The sequence below is a fragment of the Coturnix japonica genome, chromosome 12, assembly GCF_054131305.1.
Source record: "Coturnix japonica strain WE chromosome 12, WE-NBRP24, whole genome shotgun sequence".
NCBI lineage: Eukaryota > Metazoa > Chordata > Aves > Galliformes > Phasianidae > Coturnix > Coturnix japonica.
Window position 1 is genome coordinate 22,610,792 of NC_140674.1, and position 22,920 is coordinate 22,633,711.

Genomic DNA, 22,920 nt, shown 5'->3' on the forward strand with positions numbered 1-22,920 from the left:
TTCTTTAAAGTCAGGATGATGTGTTCTGTTCAGTGTTGTAAATGTTTGTATTCGTTTAAGCACTGAGTAAATTCACAAAGCAGTGCTTTTCTTCCTCCTGTTGTTTATATCCTTTTGAATAGGATGTGTATGGCTGCAATCCATTTTATTAAATATACTGACCTGAGTTTTAATTGATTCCCCATCTCTAGGGCACATTTAGACTCCCTTACAAGTTTTATCTTCTCGTACTTCTGTCTGTCTCTATCAAACATTCCTGCAATCTTCTAATGTACTGAACTGAATATTCTTTCACCCGTCATCTGGCTTTCTGATTAATCTGATGTTTCTTGAATTCTATGGAGAAAACTGTTTTCATTGAAACAGGCATATGAAGTTAGTTCAGATTTATACACGCGTATATATATCAGTGTCTGAATTTTGGATTAGCCCTAAGATTCTTGTTCAACAGAAAATTCTTTGAACTCTTAGATTTCATCTTAGAATTATCTTTTGAATGTAATATTCAAATGTATTAGACCTAAGTGTATTGCTGTTGATGAAACGTTTATATGTGTGAGTTCAAAGGTATGACTGTGATTCTGTTTTGGTTCCAGTTCATATAAGAACACCTATTTCCTATACCGTGACTTTGTAATGTAACAATGGATAGCGTATAGGAAAGGAAGTCCAAGATTAGGAATAGCCTGGTGAAACTCCATGAGTAAAACCATATTCTTCCTTAGTTATCTAGGCAAGGGGAAGGAAGTCTGCTGTCACTCCATGTTTGCTTTGTGGTCAGGGTCTGGTATATTGCAGCACAATTGTTTTCAATTCTACTGCTTTTTTTTTTTTTTTCCCTCAAGATAAATGTAAATTACCACAATTCCCACAAAAGTGATTTATTTTTTTTTCCTATTTAATTTAAGTACAAAGTGAGCTGTATTAGCAAACCTCAGTTTCACCATCATTTTAAGCCACCTGAGACAAACTGATGATGGCATGCCTGTGTGCTTTCTGCCACTATCTTCTTGGGAACGGAGCAATGGAGCTGAAACACGCAGCTCTATCTCCAGTGTGGAGATAACATCTGATCAGAGTAACATCTGATAGAGCTAGACACTGCAGGTTTGTCCAGATCACTGGTGCAAACTGTTCAAGCGTTTGACTCACTTTGCATTGGTGTGAACGAGCAGTGTTTGCGTGTCCCATTCCCCTGGCTTTGCTGTAAGGGGGGCAACCTCTAAGACAGAAAAATTGGTACAACAGCTGTTTCTAAAATGAATGTGTGCAGTCATCTGTAGATGCTCACATAGCCTTCTTGCCACTGAAGTTACATCAGTTTACAAAATGACACAAACTGAGCTGATGTAAGTTCTTTTTTAGCTAGCAGACTGTGTCTACATTTGAAGTTTTACTGGCCTGGAGATGTTGGCTGGAGGGGGAGACGCTGACATAGCTGTTCTGGTGAAACTTGTTAAAATACAGCATGTCTGTGTATTATATAAACCACATCAAAGTTGGCTGCACAGGATATGCTTTGCATACATCCTGAGGTGCCAGCCAAAGTCTAAAAGCTGTTAGATACGTTAGAAATAAGTAGCTGTGAAATGCACGCAAATGAAAACAGAATCTTACGCGCTAATCCCTTCATTAAAAAAACAAAATACATTTACATAAGCTTACCTTTGTTGCAAGAAGTCCCTTGAAAATTAGACTAATTTAGAACTACTACCAGGGGCGTAACACATAAAAATATGGGTATTAAACATTAAGCAGTTCTCACAAAAGCAAATATAAACTATTAATTAGCATGACAAACTGCATAATGTTTTGGAAGTGTAAATAGGTGCATTAAAACATGTGTACCTTTGCATAGTGAAACATTATGTACTGTGTTTACTATTACATTTTATTCCTTCTCCACTATTTATCTTGGAGAAATAAAAACTTTCATTTAACACATGGCTGTGCTTTCCTAAATTATATGTCAGCAAGTTGAAGCAGTCAATGACCACTGAAAGTCTCTTTGTACAGTACATACCAAAGCAGAAGGCAGGAAGTGTGAACGCTTTCCCTGGTTAGCAGTAAATGACTGATGCTCAGTTACACGGGAACCATGAGATTTTTCAAGGGAATCCTGAAATCTTTCTAATAGATATCACATGTGCATAGTCATCAGTGCCAGCTTTCCTGGGCAGAAAAAAAAAGTAAAATAAAATAAAAAATAAAAAAATCTAGATTGAAAATAACAACACGGCCGATGTTTAAACCAATAGGTACTCATTACCTAACCGTACATTTGGAAGTGCACCTATTTCTTCTGATTTGTTTATTGGCTTTGTACTTATGTATAGATAGAATCTGCCACTAGAAGATGTACTATAGGATATACCAAAAGTACTATACTGTTATAAATCCTCCAGTTGTGTAAGAAAATGTCTGTACAGTTCAAAAAACAGTTGAACAGCACACACAGTTGAGATAACGTTATGCTCTTATTTTTTACAGTGCGTGATACTGTGATTAGAAGAAATAAGTAATGATAAGGAAGCTTTCTACATCATTTTTGTTCCTTTATCATTTAATCCCACACCCAGCAAAATGCCATTGTCTCCCAAGGACCTGAGTGTATTGAATCATTTCCTTTAAGTGCTGTTGGTCATATCCTATCTTTGTGCCAAAAGAAGGAAGTTACTTGTTTCTAAAATAAGAATAACAACAACAATGCTGCTAAGAGAAGTTGTACTTACGTTTTTAATAACTTTCGGACTAGTGGATGAAAATGCTTTAGCCAACACCACGTAGTACAATAGCAGCTAATCTTACTGTTCAGTAAAAAAAAATACAGCTGAAACACTACTAAATACTATCTTGCTAAAGGAAAAAGTTCCAGCGGTAATAAATACTGCTTAAGCTTAAAACAGATGGGTGTATGCTTACTCATGAGATGCAATCCTATCTTCTGGAAGTGCTCTAATTAACGTAGATGAGATGTCACCATGAGGAAAGTTGTCAGAGCGTTGCCTTGAATAGACATGTCATCTGGAAAGGAACATAATGGCAGACAGGTGGGTGTGCCTCTGCTCAAGGATACAGAGGCCTGGAGGAAGTGTAAAAGCCCTTGTAAAGGCTGTATGAAAAAACACTCGTGTTCAGATCATTATCTGTACAACAGAGCGCACATATACACAGACAATCATCTAATATCCAAAGGTTTTAAATAAGGAAATTACAGGGGAAAAATCATATGGAATATCTGCCTAACTCTGGAGCAGGTGCTGCAATTATCACTGCCGTCTGAGCTAGTAAAAACACCAGCAAGTGGCCAGTAAGGAAGCGCCAGAGGAATGGTACAAAAGATAGCAGGGAAAATTGTCAGGGAAGGGAAGTGTGAACAAATCTTGGGAGTACTGGATTTCCTGACCAGAAATACAGCACATGTGGCAAAAAGTACAAGGAGGAGACCTGCCTGTTGATGAGATGTGAACAGGAAGTCTAAGGAAAAATAAATAAGTGAGAGAGGACATGTACCGGAGCAAGGGATTCAGGAAATGAAGAGCAACATGTGCTCCTGGGCACTGATCTCAGCCTAGATTTCATGTGCAGGCCTCAACCATGAACTCAGAATCTGCATTTCCCATATTCAGTGTGACACTGATCATGGGACAAAGACTGCTCAGAAGCAGTGCCCAAGTTCTTGGCTGGAGAAGCCACGTGAAGTTCAGAGCAGTGAATGCTTCTGAAGTCAAGAAACAGGAGATTAGTTCAGAAAAAAAGAATGACATACCTGAAAGCTTTCTCTTTGGTCACTGAAAAGGAGATGTCCTCACAAGTCGGGAGAGCTTAGAGACTGTCCGAGCTGCAGAAATAAAATGAAAAAAATGACTAAAATAAAGTTCTGTGTTAGTATAGCCAACACGGTATCTTTGTGCGTGCAGTCATACAGGCGCTGCTTCCTACTACAAAAAGCAACACTGACATGGGAACGCTTCTGTCATTATTCCTTATGGATGCAGTAGAGTTGAAGCAATTTTTTTCTCGTTATTATTCAAAAGCTGCTCCATATAAAGAAGAGGGGATTTTTGTTGTTGTTGTTTGGTTTTCTTGTTGGTTTATTTTAGAATTATGAGAATAAAATGACAGTGGAAGGCAAGATTCACATTTCCATTGCAGAAAGCCTCAGGAATGCATTGAATGCATTCTGATCACAGCTTGGGCTTCTGGTACATAGACTACCAGGCTGCAAAGAGGCTGCTGGAATGGAAGCAGCCTCACAGCTGTATCTGTAACATCACCAGAGAGTGAGTTCTGGGGATTTGCGACAGGACTCTGAATTACATCCCTACCGGCCAGCACAGGGATGAATCCTTTCTTAGGTATTCATAGGGTACAACACGTCCTCATTAACACTTCTCCCCCCACCAATTACATGGCCCCCTTGCCAAAGCATCACTAAATCACACTGTGAAGCTACTGCACTGTTCTAAGCATCATTTTGCTTCCAGAATGCTGCCACGAGTTTCCTGAACGACGGCTTAAACACAAAGCCCACGAGGCTGCCCAAGTCCTGTCCGCGCGTCACGAGTTCCACGCTCCGAGTTCCCGCAGCGCCGAGCAGCGCTCCGCCGTCACGGGCGGGCACAAGAAGGGCACACGGCCGGCTCCGAGCCCGGGCCAGTCCCGCAGCACCGCCCTCCTGAGGCCTCCGCAAACTTCGTGCGGGACGGAAGCGAGGGGCGGGCGGGTCGTGCTGATACGGCCCGGGCGGCTGCGACAGGCTCCCAGCAAGCACAGCACAGCACAGCACCGCACAGCACAGCACAGCACAGCACAGCACAGCACCGCACCGCACAGCACCGCACAGCACCGCACAGCACCGCACAGCACAGCACCGCACAGCACAGCACAGCACCGCACCGCACAGCACCGCACAGCACCGCACCGCACAGCACCGCACAGCTCAGCACAGCACAGCACAGCACCGCACAGCACAGCACCGCACAGCACCGCACAGCACAGCACCGCACAGCACCGCACCGCACAGCACCGCACCGCACAGCACCGCACAGCTCAGCACAGCACAGCACAGCACCGCACAGCACAGCACAGCACCGCACAGCACCGCACCGCACAGCACAGCACCGCACAGCACCGCACAGCACCGCACAGCACCGCACAGCACCGCACAGCACAGCACCGCACAGCGCTCAGCAGCGCCGCATACACAGCCGGACTAAAAGCAGCCCGTCCCGCAGCGGTTCAGAGGATCCGAAGTTTCCGCGGCCGTTGCATAACCGCGGCGGGGCGGTGCGGGGCGGTGCGGGGCGGGGCAGTCCCGTCCTGTCCCGTCCTGTCCTCGCCCCGGGGTGGCTCGGCTCGGCCCGGGGGAGGCGCCGCGCTGCCCGTGCGCTGACCCGCCCTTCCCTGCTCCGGGCCGGGCCGTGGTTGGAGGGCGCAGAGGCGGCCGGACGGCGCTGCCCCGGGGCCGCCTGCCGTTCCGCGCGGCGCGTCCCCCAGGCGGCGGTGCCGGCCCCGTCCCCGTCCGTGTCCTGCCGTCTCCTGCCCCCGCCGGGGCTGACCGGGGGAACATGAACCCCGCGGCCCCGCCGCCGGGGCAGCAGGTGATCCATGTCACGCAGGACCTGGACACGGAGCTCGAGGCGCTGTTCAACGCGGTCATGAACCCCCGGCCTAGCTCCTGGCGGAAGAAAATCCTGCCCGAGTCCTTCTTCAAGGAGCCGGACTCGGGCTCTCACTCCCGGCAGTCCAGCACGGACTCGGGCGCTCCCCCGCCGCGGCCCGTCGCGGCGCAGCACGTCCGCTCGCACTCTTCCCCCGCGTCGCTCGTGGGCTCGGCCGCCGCGCCTCAGCACGGGCACCTCCGGCAGCGCTCCTACGACGTGACGGACGAGCTGCCGCTGCCGCCCGGCTGGGAGATGGCGCTCACGCACACGGGACAGCGCTACTTCCTCAAGTGAGCGAGCGCGGCGCCGGGCGGGTCGGGCGCGGGCAGCGGGGGCTGAGCTGGGTGCGACGGGGGACGGAGGGGCCCGGGGCGGCGGCGGGACGGGGCGCAGCGGGGTTTGGGCCGAGGAGTCTCCGCCCGCCCGAGCAGTTCCCGGCTTCTAGTGCCGTCCCGCCGCTGCCGCTGCCCGCTCGGGGTCCCAGCACGAACGTTCGCGATCCGAGCTCAGCGCCGCGTGGTGACGAGCTGTGCGGGGTGGGCGCGGGGCTCCCCTGCTTTGGGGATGTGCTGGGACGGGTGTGACAGCCGCGCTGCCGGTCCGCTGTGAACAAAGTGTGTTCGTGACGTTTGGAATTTGGTTCAGAGCAGCTTAATAGGGCTGGGAACAGGCTGTAGTTGTAATATGTGCTAAGGCAGCGGCACCTTGTTGCGGTGGGTTCTGTACCTCTGCTCCGGATTCACTGTAGATGAAGTGGCACTGTGGTAACCTGGCAAAGGCATCGCTGCAGAATGTTTAATGGCTTGAGCTCGAAGTGAGCGCTAAAGGCCGCCTGGTCTCACTCCACTGCAATACAGGGACAGCCACAGCTCCATCAGCTGCTCAGAGCCCCATCCAGGCTGACCTGGAGCTGCTGCAGGGATGGGGCACCCGCTGCCTCTCTGGGCAACCTGTGCCAGTCCCTCACCACTCTTATTGTAAGAACTTTTTTTCTTATATCCAGTCTAAATCTCCCCTCTTTTAACCTGAAACCATTTCCCCATGTCTTGACACAACAGGTCCTGCTAGTGAGTCTGTCCCCTTCTGTCTTGCAGCCCCTTTACATACTGGCAGACTGCTCTCAGATCTCCCTGAGCTTTCCCCAGGCTGAACGGCCCCAGCTCTCAGCCTGTCCAGGCAGGGAGAATGTTCCAGCCCTTGGGTCACCCCTTGCCCTGCTCTGAGCACACTCCAGCAGGTCCATCTCTCCCCTGTGCTGAGGACTCCACATCTGAATGCAGTGCTCCAGGTGTTTTCTAATGGAATAAATAGTGGAGTTGGGCTATGGGATTGCCCACCTATTTTCTGTCAGAATAGACACATCTTGAGCTCATGTGAGACTGTGTGTCTGTGTGTATTCAGCCATACCAAGCACATGGTAGGACTTGAGAAAGGCAGGGAATGTTCTTTTCCGGTAAAAGTAACTAAATACACATTTGTATGATTCTATAATGATTTCTTTTCTTTGTGGCTTTGGAATCTCCAGAGATCCCAGTCCTTGAATTCCTTTTTACAGTCTGGGTTGTGCTTGTCACCATCAGACCAAAGAGTGGAAATACATTTCTTTTTGCCATTCTGTATGTCAGTGTGTGGGAGTGCTCACAAGGGCCCAGATTTGTGTCTGCTAATCTGGTTTATCACCTCACTGAGACGTTACCACTGCACTTTGCATGCATTTTTCTCAGTAGAGCAGTACAGAGGAAGGGGAGCTTATGGATAGCAACACTGTGGCAGATTGTTCCTGAATAAATACTTTATATACATTCTTGCTAGGGCTTGGCAAGCAAGTGTTCACACTCCAGCTATAGATCACATAACATCATCTTTGTCTGCCATTTGGCTCTGACTGATATCAAAATGTGCTCACACGGTTTCACCTTCGCCTGTCCCGCATTTCTGACATAGACACACAGTGTTCCAAGACGCTGAATTGTTGTTGGGTCTAAAAAATGGTGGGTCCTGTATTTAAAAAAGCTGTGGATAAAACCCCACCGCATCTTTCATGTTTTCCCAAGTTGTATCAACAGTAATGCTCTGATTAACAACATCCTTTTAATATCAGGCCAATTTTTCATTGTGTTAGTAATTTGTTACTTACATTAGTCTGTGTGTTGTTTCTCAGTGAGCCCTTTGCCCATTTCCAGAAAAACTCATTGGAAAATCTTTTTTTTAAATTTTTTTTTTAATTTTTTTTTTTTTTTTTTAAAAGAGTTCAGTGCTTCTGGCTGCAGTGCCTAACTATAAATCAATCCTGGTTGAACCACAGTATTTTGCAAGCTATATAATTTTATTTATTTTTTTTTAAGGTGAAAATAGCATTTTCTGCAAAAATTTAAAGTTGTTTATGGAAAGTCACATTTAAAGCTATGCAATATTATGTAGGATTCAAGTTAGATCATGCATTTAAAATCCTGTTTGGTCAAACCAAGCCCACTAGGTTACATTTACCACAGACAGTAAATTCAGGGGATGTCTGTCAAAAAACTGCTGTTTCTTTCCAGCCTGATGATAAAAATTTGGTAACATTCATTAGCAAAAGAAAATTGAGGAGAAAATGGAGAGTGTGTGGCTGAACTGTGTCCTGCTAAAGCCCCTGTGCTCTGCACAGTGTGCCGCTTCTTTCATTTAAATGTATATTCCGCAGTTGGGTGGAAGTTGCAGTGGCCTCTCAGTTAGCAGTGATCCTGGTTAGCGCTGCTGACCAGGAAGCAGCTCCGGCTCGCAGCACACACACTCGTGCATGTCAGTTCCTGCAGAAGTTTTCTGGCTGGGGCTTGAAGAAACATAAGTAGCCTGGGGACCACTCCACCCTGTAATTAAATACCAAACCGCAGAAGTGGGGGATGGAAGACAGAGTAATAAACACACACTCACAGCAACGTTATCTAAAGCATTTTTCCCCGTGTGCATGTGGGGAAAAAATTTAAGTGTGATTTGTTTGTGATAAAAGGATTTCTGGAAAGACAGGCCAACTGCCTCGTGTAGCTCTTGTGCTGGTAAGTGGGAATGTCTATTGCTTATCGATCCACATGCAGAGCTGTGTACACATATTCAGTGAAAAGAATTTTTCAAGTATTATTTCCAGCAGTTTGTTTTTAGGCAGTACAGCTTCATATTATAAACAGAAATGAAGCTTTTAATGTTTTCCCCATGTTTGTAGAGTGCTTTGTGATCAGAGTGTGATTTCATTCCAGAAGGTAAACAGTGCAGTGCTTACACTGAACAGATTTGTTAAACTTGTTGCTACTTCAATCTTTTATGTGCTTGTTGGTTTCTTTTTAATAGCATAGTGAACATTTGCCATACCGGGACATATTTGCCAATAAAATCCTGGTCAAGGGCAGAGCAGGCTAATTGCTTTCAGTCTGTGATCTGCTGGAGATGTTCGAGCTTTTCCTCCTGGTTTCTGTTGGTTGAAAAGCTTTACTTAATGCACGGACAGTTTTATGTTGCTGAGCAGGTTCAGCAGAACTTTGAGACAGAAACAAATAGTACAGATGCAATGAGAATACTTTTTTTTCAACAACAAAACTAGTAATATTGAAGCAGTTAAAGTGCTCGAGTGATTTCCAAATCCAAGCTTTCTGTGAGGGCAGTTTCTGTTAGCTTTGCAGGGGCTGTAATGTTTGATGCCAGCACTGGGTGCTGTGCGGCACTCCAGGCAGAGGCGCCTTTCTGGCTCGGGAATGCAGTCATACAGCTGGAAGTGGGAGAGATGAAGGGCAGCGCATAAGGAAGCTCTGTAGAGTTCTGCTAAAAGTGTCCAAAATTTGACACCCTCATCTATTCATATAGATGACACTTTCACAGTATTGATCTTCGTTTGCAACCAGACAGTGCTGGGCACGATGTACACTTCGTAAGATGGCTCACACCAGTGCATCTTCTCTTGGTCCTTGTGGAAAGATTGTGCCTAGCGAGAGGCCGTACATCCTTGCTGTTTTTGGTGTGGTGTGTTAGAGAGAGGCACTTGGTGCAGAACAGGGCTTTTGGAGCGTTTCACATACACCGTAGGGGTTTGTGTTTTTCCCTCATACCCACTGGTTGATCAGATGTGACTTAGTGGTCCCTTTGTGCTTGCATTGCTGCCCCTGGCTGTGTTCTTTTGTTCAAAAGAAATGATGCTGTGCAAGACTGCTCTGAAGTGCAGTACTGCAAGTGATGTCTGTCTGAAATTGATGCACCTTCCAACTTATTTTAAAGAGTTCTGAACAGGTAGGAAAGCTGTGATACAATATGCAAGTTTGCTCAGTAGGAATTCAGATATAGCTCACCTTTGTGTTTCGTATTAGAGATGCTTTGGGACATGCACACCAAAACTAAATTTGCAAGCTGTGTTTGGCAGCGTCAGAGTGCTACCTGTCTGTTTTGTTAGCTGGTCAAATTCTGTTTTCCTGATGTCGTTACAAAGCCAGAGAACTTCCTTAACTTCAGTGTGGCTGAGAATTGCATTTTATTTCCCTGTGTGTACGGAGCCAACATGATGTGCAGAGTAATTTTGACCTCTCAGTGTTGAGGTTAGGCCAGACCTCACTCTTGGCAAAGGTCGAGTATTTGGGCTTTGTCTAGAGGAGCTCTAATGCCACCAAATAAGTTATCAAAAAATCTAAGAATCTGCAAGCCACGTTTTCCCTCTAAATTTGGTAGTAAGAATGGCTGCAGAGTTTCCAAAGAAAGTTAATAATCGTACATTTTCTAATCTAAGGTAGCGTCTTCTCATGATCAGTAGTTTGTTTTCTCAAAATCTAGAACAGCGTGAGCTGTGGTGCTTAATACTCAGTGGTAAGCACGATGGTTACAATGTGTTGTTTAATAGAGGGATAGTGGAGGCAGATCTGGAATAGAATTGTTTTGAGGACACATTCAATTTGCAGGAAGTGATGCAGATCCTTGATTTTCTGTGTTAGGATATGAGCTACATTTTCACTGAACTGTAAAGGGTCAGTGAAGAAAACTCAGCACAGGGCTGTGTTTACACTGGAAGTGTTGCCAAGAAGAGTTTCTTCTGAAGAAATATATAAGAAGCTTGTGAATGTATGTCTAAACACAAAAGTTGGATTAAATTTAGGTGTGTGCACTCCTAAGTGATCTAGGAAATCAATGCAAACCCTTCTATAAACAATATTTTCTTGATGTAAGAATGACCAGTTGTTTTTACAATTCCTGTGTGCTACAGATGGTCTGCCCTGGTCATCATAGAATGGCTTGGGTTGAAAGGGACCCCAAAGATGATGAAGCTCCAACCCCTCTGCTGCAGGCAGGGCCACCAACCTCCGGATCTGGTACTAGACCACCCAACCTGGCCTTGAACACCTCCAGGCATGGAGCATCCACTGCCTGTCTGGGCAGCCTGATCCAACACCTCATTATACTCTGTGAAGAACTTCTCCTCAGCTTCTAATCTGAACCTTCTGTTCTTGAGCATAAAACCATTCTCTCCTGTCCTCTTACTGTCTACCTGAGTAAAAAGTTGATTCCCCTCCTGTTTAAATACTGGAAATCCATGCAGCCATCTCTTCTCCAGTCTGAACAACTACTCCATTTGTAAGTAGGGGATAGGATGCAGGGACATCTGCTTTTTAACCTGATGGACCACATACACACCAGGAGGCTTTGCTGCTCAGAGTCTGCCCGGGCCCTTCAGCCTTCAGTGCTCTCTCTTAAAGCTTGATGGAGCTGGTGGTGAAGCTTTGGCTTGCTTCCTGTTTGGGTGCTCTGGGTGAAGGTGAAAACCTGCTTTTTTCACTTGCTCCACTTGATTTTACCCTCCTTCTCTATATGTGGAGATTTTCACAGGACAAGAGCTCCTCTGTGATGGAGCATGTTTCATGCCCTGGGGCCTAGCGTGACTAGCAGATACAGATTGTATGGAAGCAATTAAATCTGAAGGAAATGTAACGTGGGCTGAATTTCAACACACAGACTTGTGGCATTTCCCCCCTTGTATTTAGAAAGGGAGAGGGAGAGAAGTGGGTGCAGTGCCGGGGTGGGGGTGGATCGTGTTGCATTTGTCAGAGTCAGAATCCAGGCATGTTGTTAATGCTGGTGCCTGTGACTGCTGCATGAACCCTGGTAACGTAAAGCTCAGGGACATCGCGCTGTGTTACAGTATCCTCTGTTCCCTGCCTGTGAGCATCCTCTGGGTGGATGCAACTGAAGCTACTGTGAGGAGACAGAGCTGTGCTTGTTAAAGAGCTGGACAGAATGTGAGTGAAGTTTATTAGGTTTACAGACCATGTTTCTAAAGGTTTTTGTTTTTTTTTTTGTTTTTTTTTTTTTTTTTTTTGCCTGGAAAGTAATTTGGGGGTTGTGATTTTGATGGCTCTGTTTTTGAAGGGAGAAAGACTTTGGATTGTCTGCTTGGCTGGACAGCTGGGACCAAAGTAGCCCCTCAGCTCAGCATCTGGCCCTCATGACTACTGCTGCAGCCTGTGGGCAGCACACAGAGCAGGGCTGCCCCACGGGCTCCTCAGAGCAGCTTTTCATCTGTACATGGGCTCAGCCTGTGCTGTGTGGCCATTGCTGCACGGCTTCGTGGGGAGTGTAGTGAAAGGTCAATGTTTCTGAGCATACCAGAGCAGAATTTAGTGTGGGAGTTCTTCACAAAAGGTTTTTATGTCACATTTAGTTTTGTGACTATATTTTCCTAATTGCTTTTGATATTCTACTCATTCTACTGTCTATATTCAAATGGCAGTGTAACTTCTTTTGCCTTTAGAGGTGAAGAATTTTTTGCAAATGTGTGTGGCTTGATTTCACACACGTCAAAAATGAGGATTTGATGTGAAGTTCCTGTGAGAGCTGTGGATTGAACATGCACTGGTTGATGTATGTGGATGCTCCAGGTGTGGAGCTGTGGCTGCCAGTGCCCTGGTGCTGCTCTGGGGGCAGTGCCCATCCATTGGGTGGCTTCTCACAGGGAGATGTTTCTCACCCCTAATGTCATCCAAACGTTAGATCATAACTGTAGAGAAAATTCCTTTTTCCTGAGAGGTGACAGAGGGTTCTGCTTCTTCATTCCTGTTTTCTGGAGACATTTTGATTGAACCTGCTGCTGAAAGACATTATAATAGTGGAGAATCAATGAAATTGTGCCGCTGCTCTGGTCGCCATAAGGCTGGATGATGGGAGAGGTTTTCTGGTGAGATTTTAAGGTAGTGTTTTAGATACTGACAGAAGGAAAATGTTTGCTTTGAGTCAAAGCTGTGGCAGCCATTGAAATTGTAATCAGGAAGTGAATTTTTACATAAATCACAATAAAAACAACAACAACAGCAAACAATCAAAAAACAGAAAATGGGCCATACATATGTGCTGTATGTCCCATGTCAAAATTCAGTTGTACTTCAAGAAAAATGCTCTCTAGTCCTAACCATGTTGCAGCTGGTAGCAGGTAGTCCTAACCATGTTGCAGCTAGTGCAGGATGACTGTGCTTACCTCTCACTCATTACTGCAAATCATGAAAGTACCAACAAGTTATTACATCTTACCAGTTACATTTTAAAATAGCACTGCTTTATTCCTCTCCTTGGAGTGCCAATAAAACCTCACAAATCTTCATTAAGATGACAGAGCTCCTTGCAGGCCATTGTCTTTACTTGCATTCTCACAGTGTGTCTTCTGACTCTTGGTAGTAAGCTTGTAGTTTTTAACTGAGCAGTGCGCTCCACTGTGAATGAGTGGAATGCAGCTATCCTGGTAAGTGTCTGGTATTTCTGTATGTTATTATCAGCTCAAGGGAAGTCTTGCTTCTCCATATGTATACTCAAACTTTGGAAAGGTAGGTTTACTTTTGAGCAGAGTGCGTTTCATCAGAGTGTTCCCACAGTGTCAGAATTGACAGCAGCTCCCTTCCTTCAGCAAAATCTTAGTTAAAATTTTAAACTGCTCGGGTTATGTACAGCCAGCAGAGCTGTCACCTTTCCTCAGCTGAGGTCAACTATCAGCTAGCAGACATTGTTTCTTTATTTTGGAGTGGTTTTGTCTGGGCAAAGATTTGGTCTTTTAACCAGATCCTGTTTTTCATCTGTTTTTGATGGCAACTGGCTTAATTTCCCATCCATTTGCAAACAGTGACTGTCTGGCAGGATTTCCTGGATACACGGTGGTTTCAGATTATAAAAGGCAAACTTTCTGAACTCTAGTGATTAATGTGGCTATTTGTATGGACTTCTCTTCCATGGGAGCCAATCAGTTCATCCTATGGAAGGTGGAAATAAGACCCCAGAACAATTCATCTGCCAGCTAATGACCTCTATCTTGAATCATGAAGAAAAAAATGTTTGAAGTAGGACAGCTTTGTGTACTGAAATTTTCTGAAGTGCAAAAAACCAGTATTTTGGAAATCCACAATTTGTAACAAGTTCACCCAAAAGCCCATTGATTTATACCCCGATCAATTCTTATATAGTGGGATGAGGTACTGAGAACCCGTGGGTCAGGAGTTATGTGAGCTGAACACAACGGGTAATAGGAGCTGACTGCAAAAAGTATCATTTATATATTAAACCTTCTTTTATATTCCAAAGTGTCCTGGAAAATTAAAAGCAGGGATGTAGTAAAAACACGTAAGTCTGCAGATGCTACAGGAAACATTCAGTTTTTCATTTGTTTCTTGTTAGTTCATCCCCTAGAAGCAGTGTGATTTTTTTCCTGAATATATATGTCTGGTAGGAGATGAACCCTTTGAAACTTTCCCATGTTCTGTGGGAATTTTCTAGATGGTTAACTATGAAAGTGTGAAGTTGTTGATGTTGATGACAGTGAGGCAAAGGCCACCAAGACTGCAGGTGTGTCTGCAGTGAAGTTGGGAGTAGAAACTGCAGCTGAAAACCTTTTGTAGAAGTGTACTCAAATGTATCACAGTGATCTGAAGCGCTTGGTAATTCTTCAGATCACAAAGAAAGAGGAGCCCACCATGGTTAGTTAAAAAGCAAAATATGAGATTATAGATATGACAGTAGGTTCAACCCATGATTTCCTTTATCTCATATACACCAGTGTTGGAAAAAAAATCCATTTTTAATGCACATGCAAAGTGTACATTGCTTGGGAGACGTTAATGGTGATTTTCTAACAGACTCAGAATGCAGAACTTGAAATAATAGTTTAGACTGCAGGGAACCCTCAGACAAAATTCTGCAAAGTCATCCACTTCTCTGCCTCTGGATGATACAGTGGGATGCAACCTTACAGGAGAATTTTTCTGATGTCCAACTTTGTTTTTGGATGTTTGTATTAATTATCTGTTCTTGCATGAAGACATTTTTGATCCTTTATGAAGAGGAGTGTTCTTTGTTGGTGGTCAGCTTTGTTTTGGTTTTTACTAGAATGTAGAATATGTTAAAATATTATTGGTTTTCCTGGAAATGCCAGCTTGGTAGTAAAAGAATATTTAGGAGATGAACTGGTTCTCCTTTCTTGTTACAAGGAGTGTTACATTTTGTTTATGTATGGTCTGATTGCTCACAAATCTGCTAGATTCTGACAGGGCTTTTCTGCTGGTGAAAAAAGAGTTGGAATCACAGAAGATAGATACAGCTGCCAGATCAAGTAGAGGACAATTAATTATTTTCATTCTACCGACTACTTAACAGCTTCAGTAACTTCATGAATCTGAAAATGTCTCGTGTATCTCTCAAGGGAGTATTTCGTTTCAGATTACTATTTATTTCTCCAAATAAAATAAGTGTGCTTTTAACTAGGGTCATTAATTTGTATCCTTAAATATAAATGATACGGACATCTACCAAACAAATGCGTTAACAACATTGTATGTTGCATACATTAAACAATTCCATTACAATGTTGTATATAATAGTTTCATTCAGTGCTCTTTTCCCTTTTTCTCAAGAATAGGAATTTCATCCAAATCCTAAAGGTTAAGTTGTCAATAGAACTCAAAGGGAGTTTTGTTTCCATTTGTATAACTAGTTCAATGTTTTTTAAGTCTGCAGCATATGCTAAGAATAGGATCAGTCAGTTATGGGGAAGCTTAGTAAGACATTCTTAAGGTTCTCTTCAAGGTAGCGAGTAATCTTGAAACTAATTCAGGAAAAGAGTAACTATTTCACTAAAGAAGTTATTTTAATTAGTACTGAGCGCGGGTAGTAAGTATTCAAATACTTATGTGATGTTCCAGCTTCAAGATCAGAAATGACAATGAACATGCAATAGGAAAACAAAGTCCTCAATGCCATCAGTTTAGTAACTGCGTTGTGTCTGCTTGTTAAAGCTTAGTGAGATCTGCATAAACCATCACTGCAAGCTGAAGTGATATAGGCAATTGCATGTGATTGTAGATGGTTTTTGTTTTCTTTTGTAGAAAATAAAAGTACAAAGTATTATGGTTGATTCTAATTTATCTTTCCAGCTATGCCCTCCTCTTCCAGAAATCACTTAAACCACAGCTGAATTTGAAATAGACTGAACATAACCCATCCATTTCCCAGTTCAAGCTGTTCTGGCTGCAGGCTGCTGCTGACAGGAGTAGTCTGGCCCTGCCTCACATTCCCTGCTGCACTGAGCCTTTTTCTCTACTTTATTTTAACTTACAGTCATGGGACTCTGGGGCCCATCCGATCAACCTTTACATCTAGCTGAAAAGTCATTAGCAGGGTTTGTTTCCAGGCTCAGCACACTGACAGAAGAGTTCATTCGCTTGACCTTGCCACACATGGTCATTAGGCCTCACACAAAGGGAATGCTGAGAGGGGTCCTGGATCCGAGGGCTGGGTAGGTTACCTGTTAGTAGTACATGACCAGAATTTATCTTCTACTACTAGATCCTTTGTGCTACTCTTTGCTGAAATTGGTTTTAGCAGGTATTGCGCTGCAGCACTATGAGCAGGCTCACTTAAAAGACCAGGATGGTGATGATCAAGGCCATTATTTTTAACATTTCAGAACCTATCATTTTGTTTACAAGTATGTCTGCTACATCATGCAGTGCCAAAGCACTTCTGGTGGACTCTTATTTGAGACCAAGCTTCCTGTTTGCACCCCCCACCCCTCCCTTTCTTTTTGTTTTTTAATTTTACTTTATTTTTTTATTACAAAGGACAGAGAGCAGTTGGGCAATGATTTGGCTCTGCCTGCAGAGATGTAAACAGATTTCCCAATGTTTGATAACGATGGTGCAGCCGGAAGTGGATGACTGGATGGTCTCCAATGCAATCTGAGCTGTCATCCTGCTGGGAGCAGTTAATGAGTCAGAACATATGGGTTGTTCATGTTGATGAGTCATCAGCTTCCCACTTGCCCTGAAGCAGCTTTACTTTGATGTGGCTCAGTCACAAAATCCACTCTTAGTCCCTTTGTCAAAGGCCCAATAAAAGGCTCCACACAAGTTCTACAGAGTTAGCTTAACTCTGAGCTTGTGTTGTTTCAGTTCAGAGCACACTTGCAAGATAAACTATTTCTCATCAGTTCTTTCTCCTTAATTACCCTTAAACTTCTTTTCAGAGAAGTAGGTCTGAGTTTTTTAACACTGGGAAAAAAAAAAAAAAAAAAAAAAAGATCCTAAAATAGAAACCATAGAAGCACATTTGTTGTTGGAGTTAGTACAAGCTGAAAAAGAATGAATATACTTCATGCTGCTGCTTGCTAATTTGAACTGAGCTGTTTTGGCAAAGTTGCAGTGGAAGTTGGTGATCAGAGCCTAGCACTGAAAAAATGTAGTATGGAGCAGGAGCTCAAGTCATGGAAAACACAGGTTTCAAAGCAGGAGGAAGCAGACACCCAAACAGGAAGCACTAAACAGAACTTTAGATATGACAAGTGGAAGAGACTCTCTAAGTCCTAATAAAACACTGAGTTACTGAAATCTGGAGCATTGTGTTACTTTTTTTTTCTGATGAGGGGCCACCATTGGGATACAATTCACTGCTTGCTGAGCTTGTGCATCGTAAGAGATGCACAAAGATGTTATTGTAGAATTTATTATTTAAGACATACTTAGTTTATCTTTCTGTATAGGTGCTGTTACACCAGGATTAAATATGTAAAACAGTTTATAACGTTATTCCATATGTAAAACTGTGAGAACTAACATACAGCCAAGACCTTAGAGGACACTGTGGCCAGAGATTTAACTCACCTATAACTAATTCTCTCAATGACACTGGAAGTTCTCAAATGTGTAGTGCTTGGATTTCAGGAGAGGTAAAACTTGCTGTTTCCAGGCCTGTCATCCCTGTAGTGCATTTTAAGAATGAAGACAAGATTTCTAGTACATATTATTTTTCCCTGTCTATAGCTTTGTTTTCTGGCTCATTTTTATAGGCTACGTGATAAATGCCAAGAAAAAAAAATCCTTCTGAGATGAACACTTCTAGAAATGATAAGTTGATGGATTGATTCAATCCCAGGTAATGCTATTGAGTTGTTTTCTCCTCAGTATTTTTCGTGTGTAGGTACATATTACAGACCTGAATCATTTCAATGGTCTTCATCAGAATGAAGTCTCACATAGTCCATGCACTTCATTGAAAGCGCAAGACTTAAAAAGTCATAGTTATTGTAACAGGCTGCCAGCTGCAACCAGGCACTCCCAGTGCTCTGTCTTACATATCCACTATGCTGTGAAGCTGTGCAAAGTTAGGAGTGTGACTCACCTTCCATTGATATTTGTGGCAAAACTTACGTTGACGCTGGGTTTTCAGGATCAAGGCCTAAATAAGGATTTCCATCTTTTGATCAGTGTCAAAAATGTAAGAATAGCGTCTTTCAGTTCTTGAATGTATCTAAATATACAGTGTATAGCAAAAAAAAAAAGAAGCACTGAACCAGGCAGAGTGTGCTCCAGTGCTCCACAGGCTTCAGCTGCATGGATTTCCTGGTCGTCTGAGCACACTGGAGATGCTTCTTAACTTCGATTTTGTCCAGGAGATAAAGGCCCTTTCTCTTGGATGCATCCCTGGATGCGGTATTTCAGAGCCTCCTGAAAGCTCATGAGGGTGGAGAAGTGTAGCTACCAGGGTGCAGTTCTTCATTCAGCAGGAGATAGAGCAGGAGCACAACGCGAGTATGTTTAAGTTGTCATCGCTTATCTTTGGGATACCGGATAGCCTTGATTCCTTTCCTTCCTCAGCGTGTGCTGCGTATGTGACTCTGCATGCTCTTTCCTGAACCAGAATATGAGCAATCATGTTTTGTTGTCTTAATGCCCATGAAGAGTAAGAATGTTACTGAAGAAAGGAACTTTGATAACAGGGGAGTTCTAGAATTGGCCATTTCAGTATTCTGGTGTGGCTTTAAGAGCACTTCCTGCCACTGCTTATTGTATGTGGTTGGTGGGTCTAGTTAAAGGCTGCAGGCTTGGAGTTAGGCTGAGGAATACATTCAAACAAGTTAGAGATTGCTTAGTACAACTGACTTCATAAATCCCTTAACTTGTGCTTCAGGTTTTGCTAACAAGAGTTGATGTTTTCATTTTCTCATGATGAAACTAACAGGAAAAGAAAAAAAAACAAAAACAAAACAACAACAACTTAATTTGAACATTTTACAGTGTTTACATATAAAAAATGCTGGGAAGAGGTAAATCTGTTTTGATACAAACTACAAGGATGCAGTAATTACTTAATTGCTAGTTCTTGTGTTTAAAAGCATGTTTTGCTGTTTGGGAATGATTAGGGAATTCCAAAATCCATCACTTTGATTAAGTATAGCTTCTTTATTTGAATTAAAATGCCAGAGAAACAGAACAATGGAGTGTTAAATAAAGATGCTTTTCAGTTCACTTAGGTATAATTGGAATTTATGGAAAACAATGTCCAATTTATTGCTATACCTGCATCTTTTCTTCAGAATGTCACTTCTTTCAGAAGAAAGAACATTTAACTGGGCTGGATACAAGAATTCTTGTACTTGAAAAATAATACAAAAATAAAAAGAAGAAAAGCCTCAAATGTGCTTGAGTTTTACAGTGAGAGAAGAATAAAATCATTCAGCGCTAGCAAGAAAAAAATGGTGGATGACTTCCTTGTTAATAGTCGTGATTACATACAGTAAATATGCTCAGAGCTTTGATGAAAGAAAGTGACTCAGCTGCTTAGAGGCAGAGTTGTAGACAAGCGTGAAGTGAAAGTGTGATCTTCGGTTGCAGCATTGGAACAGTACGTAACATGTAAAGTATTAGGAGAAGGATATGGGCACAGACTGCTTGGAGGCAGTGCAGCTTTTTTCTGTTATTTAAAAATTTGTTCTGATTTTTTTTTTCCCTTTAGTGTGGGTGTGTTTGTTTTTCCTGCTTGTAATTCACATTATTTTGGTAACATCATTGATAGTAAACAGTTTGGACATGGTAAGGTGGCAGTAAATGTAAACTCGCTTGTTAAATTCTGATGGCTGACAGTGAAGTCTGAAGTTGTGGTCACAGCCTTAATGACAATGCAACCATAGGTTAAAGAAGCCAGGAGAAGTTTTGAGACTGGGATCAGTAAAGGGCACGTTAGGCTTTGCTTTCACGAAAGGTGAATCGGAATAGTTTTCCAGGCACAGAGCTTTTCGGAGTTTTATCCTCCTTTATATGTTCTACTTAAAGGCATTCCTCCTTAAATTGGCAGAGGAAAGCCTCTGCATCTGGCCAGTGATGGGTATCCTGGCTGGTTGATGGGGCAGAAAGGAGGGCATGCTGAGATGGAACCACGTGCAGCAGAGTCATGGGGTCAGTACCAGGCTGTCCATTGCTTTCAGGTGTTTTGTTTGTGTGTTTTTTGTCTTTTTTGTTTGTCGCATATGGAGTTACATACTCATCCTTGAAATCCTTGTTCTGGTAAGTATCTAAATTGATACATTTCAGTGGCTACTTTCAGTTGTCACAAAAACACAGTCCCTTTGTCTCTTTAATCTGACAAAAGATGTGTTACAGTAATCTCAGCTATTAGTTATCTCGCTGTGGTTTTCAGTTATGGTATGTTTGTACATGGGACTTTACCGAAGGAGAATGGTGGATACACTGTTGTCCTACCTTGATTAAAAACTGCTGGTAACTTTGTAGAGAAGTTGGCATTTACACACTGGTTGTACTGGTGTAATCTGCCCCTCTTGGCAACGAGAACATATTCTGATATTCTTGGAGAGATAGACAAGTGTTCATGGAGTGGTAAGGAGCAAAGCTGTTGTTTCTGACACAACACTCTGCAAAATGACCATCCTTTGGTGTATGGAAAATGGCCCCGGATTTGAATGTGTAGAAAGAACTATTAAGAGAAGGGTAAGCAATTTTTAAACAGTTAAGTAGTCTACAAGATGAGTATCTGTTACAGATTTTTGCTATCATAATGGGATTCATCTTTTGTTCGAGTTAAAGTAATTGAACCAGGAGTAACACATGGAGTGTCAGGATGGCAGGGAGGAGAAAGTTGGAAGCAAATATGTAAGGGCTAAAGAAATAGCAAGATGATGGATTATTTCAGATGGGTTAGTGTGAGATAAGGAGGAGAAATAAATGTGGAATTAGAAACACAAATAGGACTTTCATGGCCTTATGCCTAACTATGTATTATAACATACGTGGGATTTTTCTGTTAAACTTATGCTTTATCTTCACTTTCTCAGTCATATAGAAAAAATTACAACATGGCAAGATCCTCGAAAAGCTATGAACCAACCACTGAATCACATGAGCCACCATCCTGCAGCTACTTCCACACCAGTACCACAGAGGTCCATGGCAATGTCTCAGCCAAATCTTGGTGAGTACTGGATGTCATTTCTGTGGTGGAAATATGAACTAGAGGGAAGGGCCATCCTTTACTAATATGTTTCCCAAAGTAATATTTGCTTCAAAAAGGGTAGTTCTGATTCTGTCATCAAGCCAAAAAGTATGTTCTTTACTTTCTTATTTTTTCCTTCTGTACAATTGGCAGCAAGTGAACTCGCACCGTTTGAAGTGAAGTTCTAACATGTTTGATCTTCTGTGAAAAATTTTTGATGATGAACAAAGAAAAACGAACCCTTCCTATACTTTTTCATTTATAGGTAGTAGAAAGACTCTACAATTCCACCAGATAATTTTCGAAGCTTACTGCACAATGTGCTATATTAGATAATCTGTCTGCATGCTTTCCTGTGTTTCTTCTGGTCAAAGCTTGTCGCTGTTGGTAGTGCTGGTTGTTTTTTCCCCCCCTTTCTTTCTTTATCTTCTTTTCCCCTCCTTTATCTATTTATTTATCTATTTATTTATTTTGCATTGATACGTTCTGTGAGAGAAAATACTTTCTAATAGAAACTACTTTTAGCAAAATAGTAAAAAGTCTATATTGCAGTATGAATTAACTGAAAACCTGTAAACATGCAGGTTTTTTGGTGTTCCTTTTTAGCATTTCAGGATTAACTTTAAGCATCAACTTATGTTCCTCTGATTTTGCCAGAATTCTCGAGGAAAAAAAAAAACTTTGGAAATTCTGAAAATATTGAAGATATAAATGGAAGAGAATGTTTTTTATAAATAATTAAGATTGATAATTTTTCTTTAATTTTTTTGCTTCTGCAGTTCAGATTCCAGTAGTTTTAACTGGTCTGGCTTTCAAGAAAGTGAGGAACAGATAGGTCAGCGTACAGGCTCAAAGTGAAAAACTGGGTCAAATAAGTAGTCATAAAAATGTGAACTAGATTGATGTTCTAGTTCATTTTTGTAAGTTGGTCTCGTAATTTCATGATTATTCATGTGCAGACGGTTCATCAGTTTTGTCTCCTACATTCCAAGAAAACTGTAGTAATCATTTGGCTGACAGTGGTCACCAACAACACTTACACAAAAGCAGTTTTTAATTCTGTATTGAACTAGTAATAAATACTCCTCCTTGAAGTGAAGAATTTTAGTTCATAGAGTCATAGAATGACTTGGGTGGAACAGTGTCATGACAGAATAAAATTCTTACATTCTCTCAACAACTGTCCTACTCGTGTATGTTCAGTACAAAGGCATTGGTGGTTATGTTATGTGAGTCAGCAGACAGCAACAGATTGTATCCTTAGCAGACATAAGAAGAAACCTGAGGAAAATCCTTCAGACAAGAGCTTACTGCAGTGTGTCACTCTACATGGTAAAATTAACAGCTGAGCTGCTTCTGTTATTTCAGTCCACTGATGAGACCAATTTTGAAATGAGCAACAGGTAAGAATAGTACAGAGGCAGGTTTATTTTATTTTTTCACATCAGTTCCTCAGCTTACACTGACATCTGTTGAATTCTCTGTCATTAAAAAA

The 22,920-nt window shown here is 42.6% G+C and overlaps 1 protein-coding gene and 1 long non-coding RNA gene across 4 annotated transcripts in view; one reads left to right on the forward strand and one right to left on the reverse strand.

The window, feature by feature from the left end:
* The window catches only part of LOC107318405 (uncharacterized), a 7,577-nt gene extending 2,374 nt beyond the window's left edge, over positions 1–5,203 (reverse strand). Inside the window, exons 1-4 of one of the 3 annotated variants that reach the window (XR_014933497.1) lie at positions 3,770–4,694; positions 2,923–3,024; positions 2,024–2,172; positions 866–1,222 (exon numbers count right to left, since the gene is read on the reverse strand). This is a non-coding gene — a long non-coding RNA (uncharacterized LOC107318405). Of the gene's footprint in view, positions 1–865; positions 1,223–2,023; positions 2,173–2,922; positions 3,025–3,769; positions 4,766–5,184 lie in introns of those variants that run through there. The other 2 variants (XR_014933498.1, XR_014933496.1) reach the window with 2 other exon arrangements.
* Positions 5,204–5,343: 140 nt separating this feature from the next.
* WWTR1 (WW domain containing transcription regulator 1) overlaps positions 5,344–22,920 on the forward strand; it is a 39,088-nt gene continuing 21,511 nt past the window's right edge. The window contains exons 1-2 of the mRNA XM_015872127.3: positions 5,344–5,956; positions 21,268–21,404. Of these exons, the coding sequence (XP_015727613.2) occupies positions 5,571–5,956; positions 21,268–21,404 (523 nt within the window). The 5' untranslated portion in view covers positions 5,344–5,570. The remainder of the gene's footprint in view (positions 5,957–21,267; positions 21,405–22,920) is intronic.